The 25,710-nt window shown below is 41.6% G+C and overlaps 1 protein-coding gene and 1 long non-coding RNA gene across 10 annotated transcripts in view; one reads left to right on the plus strand and one right to left on the minus strand.

Moving 5' to 3' along the window:
- Positions 1-1,356: 1,356 nt before the first annotated feature.
- LOC121826868 (uncharacterized) lies at positions 1,357-5,806 on the plus strand. The gene is made up of 3 exons (XR_006069020.2): positions 1,357-1,628; positions 3,636-3,782; positions 5,619-5,806. It is a non-coding gene; the product is annotated as an uncharacterized LOC121826868 (long non-coding RNA).
- A 13,966-nt stretch (positions 5,807-19,772) lies between these two features.
- The window catches only part of Tle4 (TLE family member 4, transcriptional corepressor), a 141,384-nt gene continuing 135,446 nt past the window's right edge, over positions 19,773-25,710 (minus strand). For all 9 annotated transcript variants that reach the window (XM_016006412.3, XM_016006374.3, XM_016006321.3 and 6 more), the window contains 5 exons: positions 25,379-25,626; positions 24,148-24,295; positions 23,804-23,954; positions 23,386-23,462; positions 19,773-21,454 (listed from right to left, as the gene is read on the minus strand). In XM_016006412.3, the coding sequence (XP_015861898.1) occupies positions 21,347-21,454; positions 23,386-23,462; positions 23,804-23,954; positions 24,148-24,295; positions 25,379-25,626 (732 nt within the window). In that variant the 3' untranslated portion in view covers positions 19,773-21,346. The remainder of the gene's footprint in view (positions 21,455-23,385; positions 23,463-23,803; positions 23,955-24,147; positions 24,296-25,378; positions 25,627-25,710) is intronic.

Below are 25,710 nucleotides of genomic sequence, written 5' to 3' on the forward strand. Positions count from 1 at the left end.
CATAAAGTCAAATATGGCTTCATAGTCAGAGTGTGTTCTGAGAGCCATATAGTTAGGTGACAGCCCAGTGGACCTACACAAGCCAAGGTGGTACATTGTGTATGACAGTAATCGTGCCACCGTAGGGATTCAGTGAGAGGTTGATAGATGCAGTGACCTACTCAGCAAATGCTTTATTCATTTTATTCTCTCTCTCTCTCTTTTTTTTCACCTTGGTTTTTCAAGACAGGGTTTCTTTGTAACCTTGGCTGTCCTGGAACTCACTTTGTAGACCAGGCTGGCCTTGAACTCATAGAGATCCGCTGCCTCTGCCTCCCAAGTACTGAGATTAAAGGTGTGCACCACCACCACCACCACCACCACCACCACCACCACCACCACCACCCAGAGAGTTAATTAGTCTTCTATTGTTCATATTATTGGATTTTCTTTACCATTCATCTACTGATGGCTATTTAGGTCAATTTCCTGTCTTGACCTTTGTAAATAGTGCAAATATTTCTTTGACACTGACTTCATTTCGTCTGGGTACAGATGTAGTAGTGGGATGACCGATCTGCTCATCCAGCCATTTTACTTTTCCTATTGGGCAGAACCTGTGTACTGCTTTCCATAATGACTGCATTGTTTTCTCTTCTCAAGTTATCTTCCTACCGGAATGTGATCATCCCTTCACACTGTGTATCTATACTATTATCCTCTCGAACTTGCTGCCGGCCTGTCGTCTTGGAAAATGACAACCACTGCTGCAAACTAGCTACGGGCCGCTCTCGGGGCGATGTGACATTATGGAACCTCCCCCTCCCCCACAGAACCCAGAGACACTTGTGTGAGGCAGCCATGAGGATTTCTAGAAGCCTCTGGAAACATCCTAACTCGTCCTCAGAGAACATTGGAGAGTGGCTATTCACTGGGCCTTTTTTCCTTCTGTCACTACTGCCTGGCTCCCAGCAGCCAATCTGTCCCATCAAATACACACTAGCTGCCCTCACACACATGCAAAACAATCAAACAGACGCTCCCCCTCTGTGGCATGAACCAAGTTCCTTCTATTTATAAGCAGCAGCCCAACAGACCCACTCCGTTCTGTAACTTGCAGCTCTCTGCAAGCTGTACCAGAATAGAGATGTGTTCGTACTTTCCAGTCACCCAGATTGCCACTTCAGAAAGAGAGTGATAGACAAATAAGCTGCAATCCGTTTAGAACATTTCCCCATGTTTAACTTCCAAATTTGAGAGTCTTAAGCACGGTTGCCAGAAGCAAGTTTTTCTAAATGCAGTATTTTTTTTTTTCTTGGTCTCTTAGTAAATGGTAACTGAATATTTTCCCCCCTACTGTTTCTTTTCAGAGGCCAAGAGTTTTTTCACTCCTAGTCTGCAATACCCTGCCTGGGCTGTCGCCCAAGTGGCTTTCACACCTAAAGTGAGAAAGAATTAAGTGCTTCTGCAATTCAGAAATGGTTCTGTCTGCCTGGGAGCTGCAAAGCTCTCTTGACTGAACTATTCCTTTTAGACTCTGAAGCTAAGTGTACGAAGGAGCCTACAACGGTGCCAAGGAAGAGAAAGAAGCCCGCTCCATTGGAGCTCTTCCGGGGAAGTGCTCACAGCTGCCCACTGCTTTTCACCAAGTACGTCTTGTGCAACCTCTCCGCTTGTCATCTTTCTATTTTCCACAAAATGGATGGCGAAGTTGTTTGCTGACCCCATTTTCTTATTAATTATGTCACTCTGTCCCTAATTCAGTGTTGTGCTTGTCTTAATGGGAGGGGAAATGGGTCCACGCTTGCCTTCAATTATTCTCATCGGGAGGTGTTGATTTACATCTCAGAAGTGTATATTATACTATAATCTGTGAAAAGAGATCTCAGACAAAGCAAGCTTGCCGAAGGTCAGAAATGGTTGAAAAAGTATCTTCAAACAGCTAAGTATCTTGCTATTTTTATAAAGAAGCTCTGCTATGTGGCAAGGCCGTCTTACACATTACAGCCCTTGTTTAAGGCCAGCCCTTCTGCTGTGAGTGACAGGCTCTGTTGCTGCTCGCAGGACTCTGCAGGCTAGTAAGATGCCATAAATCACAGTTTCTGTTATCATGTTTTCCCTTTTTAAATGAACTGTAAATTTTCAACCATTGTTTCCTTTTAGTGTTTGTCCTTAGGTAATCAAAGCAAGGCTAACAATGTCTTTCACAGGCAATTTGAGAGATTGGACAGGGAACAGTGAATATACTAAAAACTGGTAAAAAACTAGAGCAATCTATATTTGAAGCTGAGAAAGGGACTGCCCTGAAAATCACAGGGCAGTCAGTCTATTTTCATACCTGGAAAGTACTAGAACAAATCATCAAAAAAAAAAAATCAATTTGCAAACACCCATAGGATCACAGAATACCAGGTAATAATCAACATTGCTTTGAGAAGAACAGGCCTGTCAGAACATCTAATTTCCTTCTAAAACAGAGTGACAGGCCGGGTAGATCAGAGGGATGAAGCAGATGTAACAGAGCTTGAATTTTACAAAGCTCCTGACTCTCTCTTCCATGCTATGCTCATCAGCAGATGACTTCAGAGCAGATGAACTCTGCAGAGATAGATTTCAAAAAGGCACTACTCGCGTGTTTCTGCGCTGACTTGACAGCTAGGCCCTGGGGAGGAGGGGACTACATGTGAGCTTGGTATAGGAATGAGTGGTTTCTCAGGCCTTTTAGAAGGTTGTTGGCATCAAACAGAGTCCTAGCACATACTACCCGCTCAGTAAAACAATGAACAGAGCAGTGGTGGCTGGGAACATTGTCATAACTCTATAATGAATGGGTGAGCAAAGACCCCACACTGAAGGAGAAACTTGCCCCTCCTTTACGAAGAGCCAGCTCCCCAGGGAGCTGAAACTGTATTAGGTAGAGGCTCCACACTGTCTGACATAGATTTAGTTACAGATGATTTTGAGTGGTTTTATACATATGCAAATATAATGGTACACCATTTACGTGGGATTAGAGAGAAGCTACACAAGCTCAAGCTTTATAAATGCCAAAAGAATGTTATAGGAAACGCTAGCTAAGTCAGAGACGGCCGTACCCTCCATACATCTGGGGACGAAACTTTTAAGAAGTGCTCAGTGATGCAGAGGAAGCAGTGTTTTGAAGGCAGGGCTTGACAGCTGGCTTGCTACTCAGTATGCTACTTGCCTGTGAGATATTTAAACTCTGCTTGGTCGTTCATTCCCCAATATGTACACAGGTTCTCCTAAGTCTTAAAGAGTTGAAATCAGAAGTCAGCGAGAACACACACACACACACACACACACACACACACACCACAAGCATGTGTGTTTATTTAAGTGACCATATACTAACGGGCACATTCGGGAGGTGAAAAATAATAGCAACTCCCTTCCATTCTCGTGTAGGTTAAGTCTACCCAGGAAAGTACCTTGACATAGCGTCAGGGACACACCTACCAAGTCCCTTTCTTATGGCAGTACTTCCCATCACCCAGGGATATCTGTTGTCCATCCCACGTTTCTTATCTCCTATTATGTCTACATTTTAGATACAAGCTTCATTTAGCAATTGGCTAAATGGTTGGGGGGCAGGGTAAAATGTTTGACAATAACCCTCTCTTCTTGCTTGTCTGCAGGACTCCTATGTTTTCCTCATCACACAGGCCACTCTCAGTTCATTTGAAGTGTACACCTGAGCCAAGACTGGACCATCACCACCATAGCACACTTACCGTCCACTGATGGCTGCCTTAGTGCATCTATTTTGCCACAGCAAAGATGCGGTAATTTATAAAGAATCCAGGTTTACTGCTATTGGGGACCTAGGCCTGGGAAATCAAAAGGCATTTGAGGAGAGCCTTCTTCTGTAGTATAACACAGGAGAGGGCATCTCATGGCAAGATAAAGCCAGCTGCTAACCCAAATCTCCTTTTCTCTTATAAAGCCACTGAAACCATTATGGGGATCTTACCCTTATGACTTCAACCAAATCCTAATTACTTTTCTAAGGCAGGCCCTACTTCCAAAGATATTTATATTATTTATTTATTATTGGTGCTGGGGATTGAACCTAAAACCCCACAAATGCTAGGTAAATGTTCTGTCACTGAGATATAGTCTCAACTTCTTTTCACTTTTATTTTTAGACAGGATCTCACTCAATTGTTCAGACTGATCTTGAACTTACTCTCTAGCCCAGATAGGCCTTGAACTTATGACTGGGTCTTCCTGCTTCCATTCTTCAGAGTAGCTGGGATTTAAGGTCTGTGGCAAGAAGTAAGATAAATTGCTAAATGATCTTATAAATAAAAAGCCTGGAGCCAGATATTGGGGTTAAAACCTGAGAGATCGGAGGAATAGGAAAAGCCACAGTCAACCTCACTTTACCAGCCCTCAGTCTTCAAAGAGACCTACTTCCTGTATACCCCTGCCTATATGCCTTTCTGTCCTACAATCTCACTTCCTCTGTCCACCCAGCTATATCACTTCCTGTCTGTCTGTACAGACCTCTAGACCTCCATGGTTAGTGCTGGGATTAAAGGCATATGTCACCATGCCTGGCTCTGTTCCCTAGTGTGGCCTTGAACTCACAGAGATCCAGGTGGATCTCTGCCTCCTGAATGCTAGGATTAAAGGCGTGTGCTACCATTGCCTGACTTCTATGTTTAATATAGTGGCTGGCTTTTTCCTCTGACCTTCAGATAAGCTTTATTGGTGTGCATAATACTTTTGGGGACACAATATGTCACCACAAAGCCTGGTTCTCTAAACATCATTAACATTTGAATCTGGGTTTAAGCATATGATCCAATAACTTTTTGGAGAATGTATTTGACCTAAAGAGTCACTGTCTAATCCAACCTCCCCTCCTTAATGTTTTTATGGAGTTGTTTTCAACTAGAGCTGAAAGAATTTGTGAGTCAGCCTCTCTTTTGCTGATACTGTCCACTAAACCAATATTTCCCACCAGGAGGATTAGCCAATCTGTCTTAATGAAAGAATTCTGAGAGAGCAGTAGATAAGAAAAATGAGATAAATAAGATTAGTCATATTCAAGCCCCATTTCAAGTGTTCCTGAGTCAGAACTTATATCCCTGCACTCTTGTAGTTCAGTTCTTCAAAACTCTATAATGCCAGCCAGTTAATTGTTGTTATTTATAGCTAAATTTCAATTTTTTTAAATCAAATTTTTTTTTTTCTAAAAATCTTTGATGGGTGTGATAACACAAACCTTTAGTCTCAGCATTCCAGATGAAGAGGTAGGAGGAACTCTTATGAGCTCAAAGCCATCCTGCTCTACACAGGGAGTTCCAGGTTATCCAGGGCTGCATAAACCTGACTCAAATAGACCCAATCTCAAAAAGCAGAGAAAACCAAACCAAACAAACAAACAAACAAACAAACAAACAAACAAAAAATCTCCTTTGACTGCATATAATCTCAAATACATCAAGACAAAGAGAAGCCACATTGTTGCATCAAATGTACATTCTTGGGATGGAAACACCCTCCCAGAAGTTGTTCAGAGTTTTACTCATTTTAATTCTCATTCATAGTACTTAGGAATGTCTAGTACTCATTCCTTTTAACAGTAAAAACATTTTCTCCCTGATTTGTAGGTGGAACAATACTTCCTTGAATTTGTGTTTCGTTACGAATTCTGAAAGAAATTCTCACCTCATTCCCCTTTGCATCCTTTGCCCAATTCTCCACTGGCGCATTTTCCAACTGATTTGCAAAATCTGTTTTGTTTTTGGCTTGGTTGCTATGCCCTCCTACAAGAATAAATTAGAGATTGAATTAATAATTATGCCTATTTCTGATTTTTAGAAATGTTCTAAAGTTGTTTTTAGGGAATTCTTCAAAGCTATAATATCCACTAGTTCTTAAATATGTCATTAAATAATTTGATCAGAACACAATCAACTGTTTTTTTCTTTTTTCTTATATGTGCATTGGTGTTTTGCCATGGGTGTCAGGTCCCTTGGAACTGGAGTTACAGACAGTTGTGAGCTGCCATGTGGGTGCTGAGAATTAAACCCGGGTCCTCTGGAAGAACAATCTCTGCTCTTAACCACTGAGCCATCTCTCCAGCCCCCCCGCCCCCCCTTTTCTTTTCAAGAGAGAGTTTCTCTGTGTAGCTGTGGCTGTCCTGGAACTGGCTCTGTAGACCAGGCAGAACACAACTGACATTTTAAAGCTTTTTTTTTTATAACCACTGAAAAACTCCAGATTTCACTTCCTGTCCCACCCTTTTGAGGAAAAGCAGTAGAGTCACTCACTGAGTTGATTCCTTTGTCATGGAGTGAGAGCTCAGGTGACACCTTCCTAGATTTGGCAAATTTATTTCAGGGAAGATTTTCCAGGGACCGCTGAGGAATGGGATTGTTGGTCTGCAATGTTCCTAAAAGATGATGCCCAGTTCTCTTGGGAGCCAATTCTGCATTTGTCTAAATAGGCTATATCTTGCACCAGCCTTGCTGTCTTCACAGGACAGCAATTCAGACAGTAACTGAGTTGAGTCAGTTCTGTGATGACATCTTAACTAAAACTGCCAAGTCCTATCTCTGTACTGCCAATGAGTTCCTTTCTTGGAGGCAGAGAGAATGAGATGGCTTTCTTTAACACAGGTGTGTGTGTCACGCTAAGCCCTGAGTGTGCCCAAACTTGAATCACAGGGGAAAACACCTTTGGGTATCAGAAGAGGGGCTCTCAGGTCTGCAAACAGCTGTGTCCTTAGACCTGATGGCCACCAGTCCTTTGAAAGTGGGGCACCTGCTGTCTCAGTGATATTTTAAAATGGCTACGAACAATTCTCTTAATTGCCATGGTGGTGTCTCCATGAGCTCATGAGCCAAAACCCACAAAAAGTCACAGAGAAGCTTCCTGGGTGTCCCATCTCTTGAATATGATTATTGTATGTAGCAACAATACCAAAAAAACCCAACCATACCAGAACAAAACATACTACTTGTCAAAAGACTAGTACAAAGTTTTAAAAGAAAAGCTACCACAATTTCGAATTTGGACAAAAAAACAAAAAAACACATTTCCTACCTGAAAATTTGATATTTTTGATGTCATGAATTTTTTAATATTTTCATCATTATGAAAGTGTCTTTTAACAATACTACATGCCTAGATATAGGCTTAGTCACATGCTTTGGTTTTTGGTATAGGTCCCTAAACCTCTGAAAGTGAAGATAGTACCTGCTAAAACCCAGACGTCACTTTTTTTGTTTTTTTAAGAAATATTCTAGCAGTCTCGTTGGTCACTGAGACCTGCAAGAGCACACACAGACTAAAGCAGAGATGCTAATCAGTCTTATACAGGCAAACTGCTGTGGATATCGATCTGTATAAATAAAACACTGATGGCCAGTGACCAGACAGGAAGTATAAGGCGGGACAAGGAGACAGGAGAATTGGGGAAACAAGAAGAAGGGGGGAGAGACACTGCAGCCACCACCAGGACAAGCAGCATGTAAAGACGCCAGTAAGCCACAAGCGACGTGGCAAGGTATAGATTTATAAAAATGGGTTAATTTAATATAAAAGAACAGTTAGCAAGAAGTCTGCCACAGCCATACAGTTTATAAGTAATATAAGCGTCTGAGTGATTATTTTATATGTGGATTGTGGATTGTGGGACTGTGGGGTTTGGTGGAATCAGGAGAGAAGCCCTCCAACAACAGCAAACTTCCATTATTTTCTCTTGATCAAGCACTTAACCTCTGTAAATTTGGTACCTCCTCAGCAAAATAGTCTAAAATTGTTGTGGGATATTTGTACAGTGTGTGAAGATGTATTGCTGTGATTGGTGTAATAAAAAGCTGATAGTCCAATAGCTAGGTAGGAGAGTATAGATGGGACTTCTGGGCAGAGGGAGAACTCTGGGAAGAAGAAAGGAGGAATCGCCAGCCAGAGGTGGAGGAAGCAGGAAGGTCAGTACGGAAATGAGGTAACGAGTCACATAAAAGAATGCAGATTAAAAAATATGGGTTAATTTAAGTTATGAGAACTAATTAGGAACAAGTCTAAGCTACGGCCAAGCTTTCATAATTAATAAGTCTCCGACTTATTATTGGTGGGCTGGTGGTCCCAATGAGAAAGTACTGCTACATAAAATCCTTTCTCTTCAATTCCAAATTAAATATTGAAGGGTAACTGGAAGCTTTTCACGGTTGGGGACAAAAGTGACCAGCTCTGGAGCTGTAGGTTTCTATAGTCAGTGCATAGCACCTTGCTTTGCATGAGTACTTGGATGTCCTGTCTGTAGCAGGCATGTGCTTGCCTGCAGAGAGCTGCTGCCTGGGAGGCAATGCCAGATGCTGCATATTGTCTTCCTGTTTCTGTTTTGTTTTGTTTGAGAGAGACAGGGTATCTCATGTAGCACACCCTGGCTTCCAACTCACGGTTAGCTGACATGGGATCAGAACTCCTGAGCTCCCTACCTCAGCCTCCAAGTGCTGATTACAGGTATGTGCCATCTAAAGCACTCTGTACCTCTAAATACTTATGGGTCTAGAGATTTCAAAGCAGTTTGGGACCCTATTTCTTCACTTCACAGGATTAGAACTGAGATTTAAAAGATGGGACTAAAGCATCCTCAGTTGATGGGCACCATGGTAAGTTAGTGCCTCTTACTACTACTGAAAATAGTAACAACAGCACAGGCACACAGCACAAAATCAGATAATTGTTATTTTGACTTTCTGCCAAAGGGACATTTCTAAGGTCTTTTAAAGGAAATTAAAGGCAGAGGACAGTTCAGTATAATTGGACATTTTCCCCCCTACGTTTAAGATTTGGTTCTTCAAGGAGTATATACCAATTATACAGAAAATTTAATGCCATGGAACTTTTCACTTCTGGCAAAGGGTAGATGCCTGAGGTAAAAGATGCAACAAAACACTTACACTTAAAACAGGACTTTAAAAAATTAAAGAACTCTCCAGAAACTGAAGCAATAAATTTGCCTTATCATATTTTCCTCTGCAGGTCTGCGATGGGTTATGAGCTTATATTAGTTTTACTCATTTAATAGGACATAATAAGGTACAATAACAATGTCCTCTGGGAAGGGCTCTAGTAGGCCTGAGCATGGCAAACATGGCTTTGGCAGGTCTTGCCCTCCCCAATTCCCTCTTCCTTGATAAACTGTTAGATTACATTCCTAAAGCTAGCTACCAAGGTCTATTCCCTTATTTGGCCACTGACTTTTCTTGAGACTAAACACCAAGGTTCAGCTATCAAAATTCATTATATGGGTAATATGTCCAATCAGGATTTACCAACTCACTCTCGCATAGACTCCCCTTTTTTCTCCACAAAAGCCTACTCCTAAAAAGAACGCTTGCTTGCTACTGCTTCTGCTTGATGTATGCTTTTGCAGCCCCCACCCATCCTGTTTGCCCCTCTGGGGTAATATTCTCTTTATAAACTGCCATTTGCCTGTGGGCCACATCTGTCTCCTCTCTATTCAGAGGCGGTCCTTTGTCCCTCCAGGGTAAATATCTCTTCTCCATCTCCCTTGCCCCTTTCCTGTTTGTTGGTTCTTTTTACTCTTTGGCTCTTTGGGGGGCCCGCCACTAAGCTCCCAAATAAATCACACAGAGGATTACTCTTTCTTATGAATTCCTGGCCTTAGCTGGGCTTATTTCCAACCAGCTTTTCTTAAATTATCCCATCTATCTTTTGCCTCTGGGCCTTTACCTTCCTATATACCTTTCTTTACTTCTTACTCCATGGCTTGCTGTGTGGCTGGGTGGCTGGCCCCTGGAGTCCTCCTCTCCTCCTTTTCTTACTCCTTGATCTTCTCTTCCCAGATTTCTCCTCCTATTTATTTTCTCTGCCTGCCTACCATGCCTATCCTTTCTCCATTCTAGCTATTGGATGTTCAGCTCTTCATTAGACCAATTAGGTGTTTTAGATAAGCAAAGTAACATAGCTTCACAGAGTTAAACAAATGCAACATAAAAGATTACAACACATCTTTGCATCATTAAACAAATGTTCCACAGCATAAACAAATATTATAAATATTATAAATGAATATCCCACAACACTTTCCTCCTGTGATGGTTTGAAAGAAAATGGCCCCCAAAGGGAGTGGCACTATTAGGAGGCGTGGCCTTGTTGAAGGAAGTATGTCACTGTGGGGGGTGGGCTTTGAGTTCTATGTTCAAGCTACTCTCAGTGTCAAAGTTCACTTCCTGTAGCCTGTATATCAAGATGTAGCCAGCACCGTGTGTGCCTGCATGCTGCCATGCTCCCCACCATGATGATAATGGACTGAACCTTTGAATATGTAAGTCACCCCAATTAAGTGTTTTCTTTATGAGTTGCCATGGTAATGGTGTTTCTTCATAGCAAAAGAAACCCTAAGACACCTCCTCTCTCCCTTGTTACCTATCCCATCTTTGTCCCTCTAGGGCAAATCTCCTTTGTGCTGAGAACTTGGTCTTGGTGTGTCCTGTGCTGACTCTGGTCCTTTCATTGGTCTGGTGACTTGGATCAGTCTACAGGATGGATGGACACACACACACACACTAGTACTCACACATTCCAGACCATCAAGTGACTGCCTTTTTCATTCAACAGCCGCTAATTAATGAGTTTCCCCCTACACCCCTACATCCTACACTTCTAATAAGTACATTTCATTCAGTCTGGTTTGGTTGGGAGATTCCCCTTTCACTTTTAGTGGTTGTACTGCTGGAATCTAGAGCCCCCTCTCTGAAAATCCTGTCAGCAGACCCTGGATTTCTCCTTGGACAATTGTGTCTCTTGTAGAGCCTGGGTGATGAGCCCTCCTTTCTAGAGACCTCCTTATTGGCCTCTTGAGATGCATGGGGAGACTCCTGTCTCTTGACCTCAGATTACCGCCCATTATCGGTGGTAACTGCTCCCTCCACATGGACAGTTCACACCTAACATTACTGGTTACTTTTAGCACCCAAAACTGGCCCCGGCACCTGAACAATGGAAAGGGAGATCCCTTTATGTCTCAGTTTTTCCTTTTCTCTGCTCCAACATCTCTGTGTGCCTCTTGTACTCTGAACTTTCTACACTCTGTTGTAAGTCTTTCCTCCATTCCATGTCCTGTTTAAACCTGCGGGTGCTTCAGGAGCACCGACTGAGTGCCTAGCACTCTGTGCCCACCTCCCTTGGCCAGTTGACCCAGCTGTCTGCATGCAAGGCTGCCATGCTTGCACCCTGGTGCTGCTGGGAGCACTGCAGCTGCCAAGCCACTCCTAGTCTGCCGACTGTGCATGGTCCGGGCCAGCTTGGTCTGCCTTGAGCTCAGGGAAAGAAAAAAGAATCTTTCCTTTCTCTCTTCCCTGCAACTAGTAACCCAAGACACCCACCTGGACACTCGGTTTCCCTTTCCCCTGCTCTCGGTATCTGTCTCCCCTCCCCCAGGACCTGCAGGTCCACTCCACAGCTTCCTTACGCCCATGGGGACCACTGTGACCTTTTCCTTGCTGCCTCTCCCGAGGAGCTGCCTGCTAAGTCCTACAGCTTCCTAAAGTCCTCGACCTCTTGAGACCTTGTCCCTCCGATCTCTCAGCTCCCTCCTGGAAGTCCCCCAGATCCTCTACACACCTCCTTAGGTGGAGTTCCTGCTTATTCCTCCTTGTTCCTTAACCATTCATCCCCTTGACTCTATGCCATAAACGTCTCTCTGCGTCTGGAGCCCACTATGGCCTTGGGGTGCCTGCCTACCATGAGGGCAACTTTCTAAAGATACTTCCTGGCTCCCCTTTCCTCTGCACTCTCCCGCTACTCAGCTCCCTTGTAGAGTTAATAGTAATTCCTTCCAGCAGAATTTTGTTGTTTCACCCTCTCTTCCTCAGACTCAAACAGCTTAGCTTCAGGACAGATCAATGGCCAAAAACTGATGCACTTGATTTCCAAATTCTCACAATCCGTAGCAACTTCTGCCACTGCACAAACAAAAGATCCCCAAATCTCTTGTATCTAAACTTGCTCTGCTCTACACTTCTAAAAATCTCATCTCTAAGGTTCTACTTCCCACTCTTAAAAATCTTTTCACCTCTGATTTCTCTACACTCTGCTCTCAAAAAAAATCTCTTAAGATCATGTGTATACTCTGTCCCAAGAGTTGTAAGTTCATTGGGTATGGTTTAATATTTATAATATCTGTAACAAAATTTGACATTAAAGTTATAACTGAAGGCCTAAAACTAAAAATCTACACAAGTGTATATATGTGATTTAACTCTTGTCTAAAATATAATGTATATGTTACTCAGATTCAACTCTTGTTTAAGAAAATAGTTCTTTTAAATAGTAATCATATGACTCTCCTCCATCTTGGCTGATGACATCATTAAGATGGAAGCAACCACATGCTTGGCAGCCATCTTTACTAAGGTTAAAGAGTACATGCCATGTGACTTCACCACGTTAAGGTGAGCACATGGCATAAAGCAACAATTATAAAACTTCTCAGTCCTACTGAACTCTCTGTTTAATATTGTATTGTATTAGACTAAGGAAAAAACAAGTCTCCAAAATATTTTGGATTGGTATGGATTTTTGTATGGTGATAAAAATTTAAGATTATATTTACTAGAACATAATATATATATATATATATATATATATATATATATATATATATATGATTCAACCCTGGTTTAGAATATATTATATATGGTCATGAAATTTTAAGGTAATAGAGGTCTACTCAGATTAACAAAAGCTGACTTAGAGATTTACACCTACTTATATCTTTGCTAAGTGTTTAACAACCAGGCTTCTAAAAAATCTTTGATAACTAAGAACATATGTTTGATAAAGTACATTTGATAAATAAGGTTTATAAATTCCTAAGGTCTACTCAGGTTCACAGTAATATTTGTCTATACTTTAGCTAATTATTAGATAAACTAAGTCATATAAAACTGTGATATTCTATAGTGATACATTATAAAATGATCAGAAAATTTCCCAGTTTCCCTAATGGACTGTATCTATGATTAAAATTTTATTTTGATATTAACAGAGTTTCAGTTCAAAAACTGTTATTTTTTAAGGCTAAACCTAACAGGTACAAAAATATAAAGTCCTAATCTTATAAAAACTACTAACTTAAACTGTTAAAGGTAATTAAACTATACAAGCTAATCGTTAGTCACCTTATAAATGATCATATTCTTTAATGTGTTCAGAACTATACTTGTACTAATGTAATTAATTACAGTTATAAGCTTTATTAAGCCTCCTATATGTTTTCAAAATTAAGCCTAAAACAACTAAAAACAAGCAAAGTTTGTTTAGTTTAGACATACTTAACAGATAATGGTCCTCAAAACTTTTCAGGCATGTGTTGAATATGGCAATTAACATGTGTAAATTCAATTTATAAAGGTATAAGAAAGTGATTTAAGGTACATAAAAATGAGAAATGTTTCAGATTTCTTTCCTTCTCTCTATGCTATTGTTTGGATTCTCAAATTTTAATATGACTCAAAAAATCATAAATTTACTGCTCCTTCTACAGTATAAATTTCATTACAGATTACAAACAATGATAATGCTAACATATATAAAATTTTTCTCTTTTATAAACTTAAAAAATTCTTATAAGCTTCAGGAAATCAATTTGAATACACCAGTCACAGGTCAAATGGACTCCAGAGAAGTACTCCTATCAACCAACAGCCTGTTTCCCCACCTGCCTGGCCACCTCTTCCTGAGGATGGAATCTCTTCCCCTTTCCCTGTCCTGACTCCCCTCCAACTACCAGGACCATGGGTCTAAAAGTTTCAGATGTACACCCAATATAAAAAACTTCCCACAAACTCCCTAACTTTCCCATTGATTCTGCTCTATCTGTCCTAATAGTTTTCAAGTCAACTGCAGATTGCTGCAGGAACTCACCAGCCCCGGCTCTTTCCTTGGAACCTACATCCTAGTCCAGCCTTACACACTGCACTTTCCTAGCCTTGGATGGTCCTGCAGAGCCTGGACAAGTAAAACAGCCTGCTCTTCCTGGCCTTGGCCAGCCACCCAGCTTTCTTGGGTCCCCATCAACGATGCCCCAGTGTTAGCAGGAAATAACCAGAAGAATGACACCTGTGTACTCAACACCCAAAGGCCCAATAATAAAAATGTGGGAATGAAGGGCTCTAATAGACCCGAGCATGGCAAACAGGGCTCTGGCAGGCCTTGCCCTTTTCCATTCCTTCTGCCTTGCTTAAGTGTTAGATTACATTCCTAAAGTCAGCCACCAAGTTCTATTCCCGTATTTGGTCACTTCTTCCTCCTAAGGCTGACCAAGGTCCAGCCATAAAAACACTATACTGACCAAACCCATACAATCAAAATTAACCAACTCATCCTGACATGGGATTTCCCCTTCCCTTTATGAACTGCCATTTGCCTATGGGCCATGTCCATCTCCTCTCTATCTAGAAGCAGTCCTTTGTCCTTCTGGAGCAAATAACTTTTCCCCTCTCCCTTGCTCCCTTCTCCGCTCTCCTTTGTTTCTTATCCCCCTTGTTCCTCTTGGGCAAATACATCTCCTTAGTGCTGAGAACTTGGTCTTTGTGTGACCTGTGCCAACTCCAGTCCTTTTACTTTGGACCTTGTGTTTTTGTAGACTTATGTGGTGGTGGCGGTGGGGGTGGGTGGGTGATGGTGGTGGTGGTAATAACATTCAAATGAACACAAGAACACAAAGTATTGTGAGGTGGAAATGTTACCAGAGTCCAGAAGCCTAGGTGGAGTGGTGTTAATGGATTCCACTAAAAGCTGAGGCTGCACAAAAATCAGATGTTCTGCTAAGCTCAGGCCACCTCCCCATGTGCAAGTAAAAGTGACCCAACACATGGCAATCCACCCTTTGGGGGCTGCGGAAAGTCCTTTCACCCCTGATCACCTAAGTTCCCACTAACACTTGTTGGGGAACTATGCACATGGTATCGGGGAGAGCATTGCTCAGAATAGAGCCAGTGAACCAAGGACCCTGTTCCAGCAAGCATCCCAACCATCCCATACTCAGAGGAATGTTCTTGTTCAGGAAAACCAGGGTGCCAAAAATGGCATGGAGACTCTCTATTACGGTGGAAACAATAACTAATTTTCCTGACTCAGCCATAAAAATAATGGAAATCAGATTTCATTAATATGACTGTTTAGAGGAAGAATGAAAAACTATGAATACATGATAGACACTTGACAATAAGCTTGAAGAGCTGATTTTTCCAATGAATCCCTCAAAACTTTGCTTTCCTGGGGAAGGGTCCCCAGGCTTCTTCAGAATGTGCTTTTGTCACAGCTGTATCTGGCTTCTCCGTATTAAGATAAACTATATGGGGTAGAGATATTTGTGGTTCTCAGATAATAGGAAGCTGTAACCTAAGGGACAATCCTCTGCTTACAGGACTCTAGTTCTGGCATCTTCCTCTGTTCCTTATTTCCTGAGGGAATCTCTCATGATTCCTATTCTACTAGCCCATGATGGGGCAGGTTGCAAGCATCATGTCTCACATGATGAATTCCAACCACTAACTCAGTTTTAGAACTTTTAGGCCTCACAGGAAGAAAAATAAATAATCCTAGCTCAACTCATGGCCAAGTGTTTTCTAGAAGATACTACATTTAACCTATGGAAGGGTCACAACATGGATACTATAAAGGCAATCTGCTATCGATCAAAATTTTCAAGTTGTGTGACTTGGGTGAAATAGGGCAATGTACAATTAGGTGAAGTATCCTGAATTCCCCTTCCCATTTCTTTTCCAGTTCTGTGCATAAGATGATTCTGGACTGGACTGCAAACCAGGAAACTGGGGGTCCACTTTAGCTGGTTCTCCAAACTCCCACTGGAGATTTGTTAAGTGTCTTTTCCCTTCAGAGCCTTTGTTTTCTTCTATGCAAACAGTATTGTAGTGTCCCCTCCCCCCACTCCTTGCTGGGTTTGCTGTGAGATCAAATGGGGTCCCTGTGTTCACAGTCCTCTCTCTAGACTAAGGCCAGTCCTGTGGGAATTATTATTCTCTGCAGGCAAACTATGAAGGTCCCAACTGAGAATTCAGTACCTTAGAAGGGCAAGCCCAGCTGTCCTGCAAACTAGCTGGGATGTACATTACATCACTACACCTATTGTCAAACACCCAATGATAACTGAACAGAAACGGCAGCTTATCAGGGAAGAATAGTTCAGCCCTTGGCTCCATACTGTTTAAACATTCTCATAAAATGCTCTCTGCTGTGCTCAGGTCACTGAAAATAAGCCATTCCCACTGCCAATTTATAGCTAGAACCCAAAGTGAAGAAATGCAATTGGCTCAAAAGAATAGAGACAGCCGTTGGCTCCTGCTCTATGGCAAATACCTTCAGAAGAACCTGATAGGTGGCAGGATCCAGGTCACAACTGAAACTCCTAAATTGTTCTGGAATGAAGCAGCTTCAGGTATACCAGCATCAAGCTGAATAATTAACACCTTTTTTTTTGCACGGATTTTCGTAATTTTATAGTTGCTCACTCAATGTTAGACACCTAATCTCAGGACCAATTTTCTTACTGCTGCCAGAAATCAATCAACAAATAGCCTAGTCCAAGTTTTCAGGACAGTGCCAGTGCATAAAGGTCCACTGAGGCACCCCAAAAGCAGCCAACCCTCTGGCTGGTGGTCAGGCTGCACATCAGGTTGGCATGTACATCACATCTGTCCAGAATGCCATCTTCTGGCTGAGGACAACAATCTTGGCTGCCAAGAATTTTTTGATTGTGTGATATAGTGTGAAGTTAAGAGTTCAATGTCCAGCACTTTTAAGTGTTGCAGGCACATACAACATTCCAGGTATATCATCCCATGAAGCCATTTTGCCAAGTATCAAGTGTGAAGCTTTAACATCTTTTTTTTTGTTTTTTTTTTTCAATTTTTACTGTTTGTATCCTTTTTTTTTTTTTTTTTTTTTTTTGGTTTTTTTTATTATTATTATTATTATTATTTTACAACACCATTCAGTTCAACATAATAGCCACAGAATCCCCTGTTCTCCCCCTCTCGCCCACCCCTCCCCCCAGCCCACTCCCCATTCCCACCTCCTCCAGATCAAGGTCTCCCCCGAGGACCGGGGTTGACCTGGTAGACTCAGTCCAGGCAGGTCCATTCCCCCCTCCCAGACCGAGCCAAGTGTCCCTGCATAAGTCCCAGGATTCAAACAGCCAACTCATGCAACGAGCCCAGGACCTGGCACCAATGCACAGCTGCCTCCCAAACAGATCAAGCCAACTGACTGTCTCACCCGTTCAGGTGGCCTGATCCAGTTGGGGGCCCCTCAGCCTTTGGTTCATAGATCCTGTGCTTCCATTCATTTGGTGATTTGTCCCGGTGCTTTATCCAACCTTGGCTTCAACAATTCTCGCTCATATAAATCCTCTTCTTACTCACTAATTAGACTCCCAGTGCTCCACCAGGGGCCCAGCCGTGGATGTCTGCCTTCAGATTCCTCAGTCCTTGGATGGGGTTTATGGCACCACTATTTGGGTGTCTGGCCATCCCATCACCAGAGTAGGTCAGTTCCTGCCGTCTCGCGACCATTGCCAGCAGTCTTTTGAGGGGGTATCTTTGTGGATCTCCGTGGGCCTCCCTAGCTCTCTGCTTCCTCCCCTTCTCACCTTCACATCTTGAAGTCTGTCACTCTCCTTGGACCTACCAATCCTAGGAAGGTCTTTATGGCTCCTTTGATCTGGCTTTCCTTTCACTGCTTTCATGGTTATGCTTCAGTCAGTCTTCTACACTACTCCTTCCTCCTCCTGGAACTAAGTTTGCTTAGGAAGATGCATCTTGATTGTTCTTCAGACTCTGCAAGAATCATACATAGAGCAAATTCTATGATAAAATCAACAACAGTTAGTAATTACCTCTTGGTGACAGCGATCCAATGGTCAGTACTTACCCTACCACAGAGCCACACTGTCAGCCCCTAAAAATTCCTTTTATAGTTTAACAATCATGGCAAAACTTCTGTGCACATTAAGCCAGTCCTCCAATTTATCTATACAAATTCTATACCCAATTCAGCAAATGACTTACAGCTTTACTCTGGAATGGCACCTTCAGGAATGTTTTAAGAACTTATTTTCTGCTGGACAGTGGTGACACACACCTTTAATCCCAGCACTTGGGAGGCAGAGCCAGGCAGATCTCTGTGAGTTCGAGAGGCCAGCCTGGTCTACAAAGCGAGATCCAGGACAAGCACCAAAACTACAAAGAGAAACCCTGTCTCGAAAAAAACGGGGGAAAAAAAAAAGAACTTATTTTCCAGCCAGTAGAATTATCTGGGGAGGTAGTGAAATTCTGGAGGGAGGCCTAGCAGTCAAGTCACTAGGGGAGGGTCTTCAGAAGTTATACTGTTCCTGATTCCAGTCTACGATCTGTGCTCCCAGTCAGCACCACGTAAGTCTCTGCTTCCTGTGCCTGCCATCAAAAATGGAGTCATTACTGTCACCTTGTCTTTTCTATTGGGCTGAAACATGTCTGAAACAGTGACACCTGCCCCCCCCCCCCCCGAAAAGAAAACCCCAAACCCTATCGTCTCTTAAATGATCCTACCAGGTACTTTGGAATAGAGACAAGATAAGTAAATATATTCCTATAAGCCAAGTACCAGACTGGAGTAGGGGCAGTGTGTTGCATGTGGGGAGGTGGAAAGGGAAATTTCATTCTCAGCATTCTCTGGAGAGATCATTGCCACCAAGTCTGTTTACCAAGCTGGTACCTCTCTGTGCCGTTATAGTTAACTCCACCACACTTAAGAAGCTGTGTTTTCTGATGTGCAGAGTTGTTTTTCCCCTTTGACTGTCTACATTCTCAGAACCATACTGACAGGTAACTAACACAATGGAAGAGCAGCTCAAGACCTTAGGCAACATTCTTCCTTTCACCCTGCCTAGAGTTGTATCTCCGTAGAGGGTCACTTGGTGTTTTCCAGGTTGTCCTTTCTTAGCAGCCTCAATGGATTTGCATACCATCCTGAGATGCAGCCAGTTCATGACACCTCATTGGACTTTTTGCTTTGGTCTACAAGGGTGAACATGGCTGGAATCCACTCACTCAGTACCTAGCTGGGTCTCCAGTGCAGACTTCCTGAGTGTGCCTAAATCCTGTCCTTCAAATTGGAATTCTTTTAAGTCCTTCCTTACTTGAGTCTTTGCAAAAACATCCAATGCAAAGATACTTCCAGAAGCTTCTGTGTCTTGGAGATTCCTCAAACCTTAACAGTTGGCAATGATCTAATCTGTCAAATTCTGAATGCTGTGTTAGCTTCAGAGAGCATTCACAATAGTGTGAGAAACATAGAAATCAGCAAAGTGCAGTGCAATAGCTGTTTGCCTCCATGGGGCTACTAAGCACTTGCAATGTAGTTAATGTTACTGGCAAAGAAGATTTCTAGTATTAATTAGTTCTAAAAATTAAGTTTAAATAGCTGCAAGTATTTGGTGTACTAGAATGACAGTATAAACTGAAATGGGTCAAGTTTTAAAAACGATGGACAGCTTCTCAATAAAAGCATTTCAACAAAATGAAGAGGAGTTCAGTATTTGGTAACCACCTGCCTTCCATAATTTCTTTCATGCCTTCTGGGTTCTCTCAAAGGAAAAGGAAAAAAAAATAGTAACAATTAAAAACCCATAGTACTTAACAGTCTGACTTGAATGTAACTAATGATTTTTAATATAGGGAGTGGCATAGACAAAGAAATTAGCAAAAAAATTAGAAAAATAAGCATTCTAGAAGTTATTTATGTTTAATGCTTAAAAGTCTGAATGCACAAACAATCTACCATCATAGAAGTACTGGTGGCCAATACAATGCGTTAGAACTATGTACAATGCACAGTTTAGTATCAAAATCTTTCTACACTGTAGAGTTTTATGAAACTGTTAATGACATCAAACACTAAGCACTTAAGACACCATTTTTTTGCTACCACACGAAGAACGTCAATGACAGTCCATTTCAACTTGCAGCATCCATCCATTTCTAGTATGAAATTAAGTGATTTTCTACTTATACAATAAAGTTTATCTACACAGTTCTTTTGATTTTGATCCATAGCAGCAAAGGCACTGTACATCAGCAGATCCACAGACTTAAAAGATCTTTTTAAAGCATTCAAACAAAAATAATAATAAAAAAGGAGTCACATGTTATAGTTTAACAGCAACGACAACAACATAAAAGATAACACAATGTTTCTGGCACAATGGCACAGCCTGTGTCCATTTCAGGGACATCCAACTAAGACATGGAAAGAACCAGAGGTAAAGAAAACAAGTCGTCATCCCAGGAGAGTCTCTTCTTTGTGGGTTTCAGAGGGTGGGCTCTGTAAAGCCTCCTCTGTTGGCCTCTTTTTGTAAAAGACTTGCTTTGCCCAGCGGGAGGCAGGCAGCACTCCTGCACCTGCAGCTCCTGAAGAGCACACCACAAAACAGCCTGCCACATCTCACAGCACCACAACTGCCCAGACACACAGCTCCCTCTGCCAGGAAATTTGGCAAAAGTATTTAGAAGAAATTAAGTTCTCTCTTTGAGGCCCAATTTAATTTGTTTATCTGTCTATAATACAATAAAAAAGGGAATTAAAAACATATTACAAAGATACTTGTCAACAAGTTAAAAAAAAGAAAAACATCCAATTATTTAATATAATCTAAAGTTATAGACATATTGGTTAGAGTTGCCCAAATAGACTCAAAGGAATAGTACTTGGCCTGTCATATTCTACTTGTTCAGCCAAATTTCCAAATGTTTTCAATGTAAGTAGAAAACAAAACAACCTCATAACAATACAGCAACATATTGCTTCCATGTGTAATTATACATTTCATGTCTCTATACAGTCAATAGTCTACATTTAGTGACATTTTTAATCAGTTATTTTAAACCTTCCTTTCCCCCGGCCTCACCAAAAGCAAGGGGGTGGAGCATCAAATACAATGCACCTTCATTATCAATGCAGGAGCGGACACAGCTTTATTTAGTCAGTCATTGTTAGAAAGCCTTCTTTAAACAAAATAAATATATTACAGATATAATACATAATTAAAGATTCCATTCACTGTTAGGTATTCCATGTTCTTCCAAGTCGATAGCTGAAGATTTGGTATCACAGGTTCTTAAATGAGTATTCACAATTCAATAGCAAGGAGGAAGTAGGGCTATGGCAAGGGATTAAACTCCACAACTGCAATGAGTATTGGAAATCCTTGGTTTTAGATGTAGGAGAGGGAGGGGTGAAAAAAAAGTACAACAGCGCAAAGTGCTACAAGGAGGAGTCCAGTTTGCACGAAGATTTGTCCTTAATAAATAACTTCATAAACCGTAGCCTTCTTGTCCCCGGAACCAGTGACAATATACTTGTCATCCACAGAGATGTCACAGCTAAGCACCGATGAGGATTCTTTGGACTAGGGAAGAAACATATCAAGAATGTCACATACAGGTGCTAAGAAGCAGGATTTGTGGTTATGGAGCAGATACACAGGCAATATGTTCCTTGGAGCACCCAGAAGCTCTACAGGTATAGGGCAGTCCCAACTTTCTTGAACATGGCAGTACTAGATTCAATCCTCTGAGTGCTCATCCCTAGCTTAGGCTAATGGTTCTTGCCCATGAGGCATCAAGGAGACAGGTAACTCAATGGTCAGAGTACTCTGCCAATGAAGCAAGGTCCTGTTTTAAATTCTATTCTTGGGGCTGGAAAGATAGCTCAGTGGTTAAGAGCACTGGATGCTCTTCCAGAGGACCCGGGTTCAATTCCTAGTCCCCAACACCCTCTTCTGCATTCCATGGGCACCAGGCATGCAACATGGTATACAGACATGCAGGCAGACAAAACACATATAAGATAAAAGTAAAACAAACAAACAAACAAACAAACAAAAAACGAAACACCCTCTCTTCTCTAGAAAGTATAGAGTAGGGCATCTACTGGATCTAGGTTGTGCCACAGAGTAGCAGGCACAGCAAAGGTCCTAACAAGTAATGGAAGATGCTAGTAAAAATGTCCAACACTACTAGAATAAAACATAAAAACATGTAAGAATTCAATACTTGGAACAGATACACATTCCATTGAAGGGTGTGTGTATGGGGGGAAATGAAGGAATGAGGGCAGACCCCACACAGGGTTTAAACCAGGACCCTGAAGAATACTCTGAGCATTGAAAACGATACATGTAAGACAACTACCTAATACACTGCTGAAACTTTTCTAACTGTAACTGTTAATAATTTAAATTCCCAAGCCAGCACATACGTAAAGCTATAATACTTGTGTTTAATATAAAAGACAGAGTCTAATATTTTTTCTTCCATTTGTGCACCCAAAAGGTCACAAACCCCCCACTATTAAAGTATAAGCTTCAGCCAGGCATGATGGTACATGCCTTTAACCCCAACACTTGGAAGGTAGAGGCAGGTAGATCTCTGTGAGTTTCAGGCCAGCCAGGGCTACATAGTGAATCCTTGTCTCATATAAAGAAATAAGGGGGAAAAAGGTATAAGCATCATAACAATTACATGAGCTGTTTTGTCATGATGACAACCTTGCATGACATTCTATTTTGTATTCAAATAATTAATCAGCTTTATGATGACTTAATGTAATTTTATTAATGGACCTGGAAGTCTGTTATATTACTCCCAAACATGGAACAAAAGAGAACACAAGAGAACTACAAACTAAAAATGGGAAGTCATTAACTTGCCTATAAAATTCACGCACATCTCTAAGAAAAAAATGAGAGATTTTGTGTGCATGTCTGTGTTTGTGCCATGTCTAAATTTGGTGTTTTTACAAATAATTTCCCAAACTACACAGTCTACTCTTCTACTAAGAAGAACAAGTTTAAAAAAATCAATCCAGTTTAACAGAACTTTTCTGGAACATTCTCTGGGAAAAGAATTGATAATAAAAGAAAATGAATTAAGAACTGGGGGGAAAAAAACCCTGATAGTACTCATGAAGATATTTGAACAAAATACTCAAGATTTAAAATAAAAAATGTATAGTATACATAAACACAAAAAACGTCACAGAAAACCTAAAACCCCCACTAGGAAAATAAAAGAGGATTGAGTCATGGGTAATCCAGGATTTGCTGTAACACTAGCGCTCAGAAATCGCAGCAGAAGAACCTATATAGCTTGTGGCTGTGCAAGTAATCCTCCTCCCCGCTGTCGGCAGGTTCTTGTTCTGCCTGATAAAAATGGTATCAGGTGCCTGACAGAATCACTGAGTAAGTAAGTAGGTGCACATAGGACGCATGAAGATGGCATAGCTAAACCAGGACAGGTAGTACACAACACCTAGTCACTCAGCAAGCTAGGTTATTACCTGGAATATGCTGGCCCCATAAGGTGTCCTCCAAGCATTCAGAAGGTTGTCTTTTCCAGTGCTTACAAACCACTTGCCTAGAGGAATAGGGTTTTGTGTTACTTTGTCATTTGCTTCACAGAAAGCTGAATTAATAGAGACATTCCATTTATAACAAATAAGAATGTCTTTTCCTTTCAAAAGTAAAGCCCACCCTCCTTCTGGATTTCATGAGTCACTGATTGTTATGATAAGGAATAAAGTGGATTAAGGCTAGCAATTTACATAGCTTGTTAGGGAAGCATGCATGGTTAAGGAAGCTACAGAGTTGTAAGGAAAGACACATTAACAAAATAAAAGACTCAACTTGGAAGGAGTCAACAGAAGAACGAAGCAATCATTCTGGTTGACAGAAACTGAACAAAAGGGACTTGCTTACCACAGTGGGCAAACTTGAGTGACAGCACACAGCTCTCATGAAGATGCAACTGGTATTTGTCTGGTTTGGTGACATGCAACACTTCCACATTGCTATTCTCCATCCCCACTGCAAGCCACTCTCCAGTTGGGCAATAGCCCAAAGAAAAGATCTGGAATTAAAACACATGATGGTGGCTGCAGTGGACAAAGTCTTATTAACCAGGAGCTATGCTCTTAAATATAGACATCAACAAAATTCCCAATGTACAGGAAAAACCAGATCTAAGAGATGCTCTCGAAGAGATCCACATTCAAACACAGCACTTTTCTTTGACTAGGCTCCATTACCCACACAGTCCACACCTGAGAGGTAAAGTCATGCTGCTGCAGCTGCCGCCCTTCACGCAGGTCCCAGGACCTCACAGTGTTGTCCAAACCGCCTGTCCAGAGTTTGGTACCATCATTAGAAATGTCAATACAGCTGGCTCCATCTGTGTGGCCCTGGAATTGCCTGAAAATGTAAAATGGAGGGAAAACCCTTGAAAAGTTAGCTTTTATTTTAGTTCAATTAATTCAACTGGGAACTCTCTACTGATCAAATTCAGTGCAAACTTTATCTACAGATCTCATTTGGTTTCTGCTTTCTAATTATTCAAAATAAGAGCAAAACATGTCATGTATCTATGTCTGGCTGTGCAGGAGGGAAAGAACATGCTCACAAGAAATACCCAATATAAGTACATTCAGTGTGGTCCACTGCCCACGGTAAGTTCTGGTAAAATGTACATGGGGCATGGAGGAAAGAGTTCAAAGTGGGTCCTCACCACATAGTCAAGGATGGCCTTGAATATCTGAACCTTACCCTAAAGGTACAAGAACAACAATTACTTTGTTTTTAGAGTTGAACTTAGTGTGTAGCCCCTAAAGATAAGATTGCAAAGGGTTCTTTTCTTCTCATACATGCCCCCTTCCTCATAGCTTAAGTTCCCAATCTTCTCATATCCTTTCCCTAATTATAATGCTCATTATCATTTCTCAATCTATAACCCTGCTGTCCACTTGTTCTTAAACATGAGAACAGACAATTTAGGTTATGTGAGCACAAGCAGCAACCCACAAGCACTGGGCCCTCGGCAAGGGCCAAACAACTGCTGGTAAAGTTGTGACACAAGCAGCAGCTAAACTAGAACCATACACTACGGCTTCTCACTGAGGAGCTAGGAACAATGGTGGGTGTCAGCAGGCACAGACAACAGATTACAGACATCTAATGAACCCATGATGTCCTAACAACATCCCATACATAAAAATGACTTCACTTCTAAAACTCTAAATCAATAATGCTTTGTGTGTGTGTGTGTGTGTGTGTGTGTGTGTGTGTGTGTGTGTGTGTAAAATGAAACCTTCATTTAATAAAATATAGTGGGGAAGCAAGATTTTACATTTGAACTTCATTATCTCTAAAATGTATGTGGTTCATAACATTTTTAAGAAAGCTGTATTCCACCCAGACACAGACAAACACACAAAGAGCTTTGAGCACTATGTGGTAAATTAGCTCTCCCTTACAACCAAGAAGATTCAGCAGACCTACCTCACCAGAGTCTGGTTGTGCAGATCCCAAACTGCAATGTTGCCATCACTGCAGCATGAGAAGCAGACCTTGGAGTCAGGGCTGATGGCCAGAGCATAGCAGGCAGGGGCTGAGGACGTCAGCTCAGCCTTGATGCGTGGGGTTGGAGCTGCCAGGTCCCAGATGGACAGTGTACTGGCTTCCCCTCCAACAATTAAGGTGCGACCATCAGGGAGCAATCTGCAGGAACGGATGTAGTTATCCCTGTTCTATGGAGACAAAAGCCATCACAAAATTACTCATGAGGAAAGAAAACAGCATTAACATGAGAGCAGGAATCCATAAAAGTATTG

This window comes from Peromyscus maniculatus, chromosome 1 (assembly GCF_049852395.1).
Source record: "Peromyscus maniculatus bairdii isolate BWxNUB_F1_BW_parent chromosome 1, HU_Pman_BW_mat_3.1, whole genome shotgun sequence".
NCBI lineage: Eukaryota > Metazoa > Chordata > Mammalia > Rodentia > Cricetidae > Peromyscus > Peromyscus maniculatus.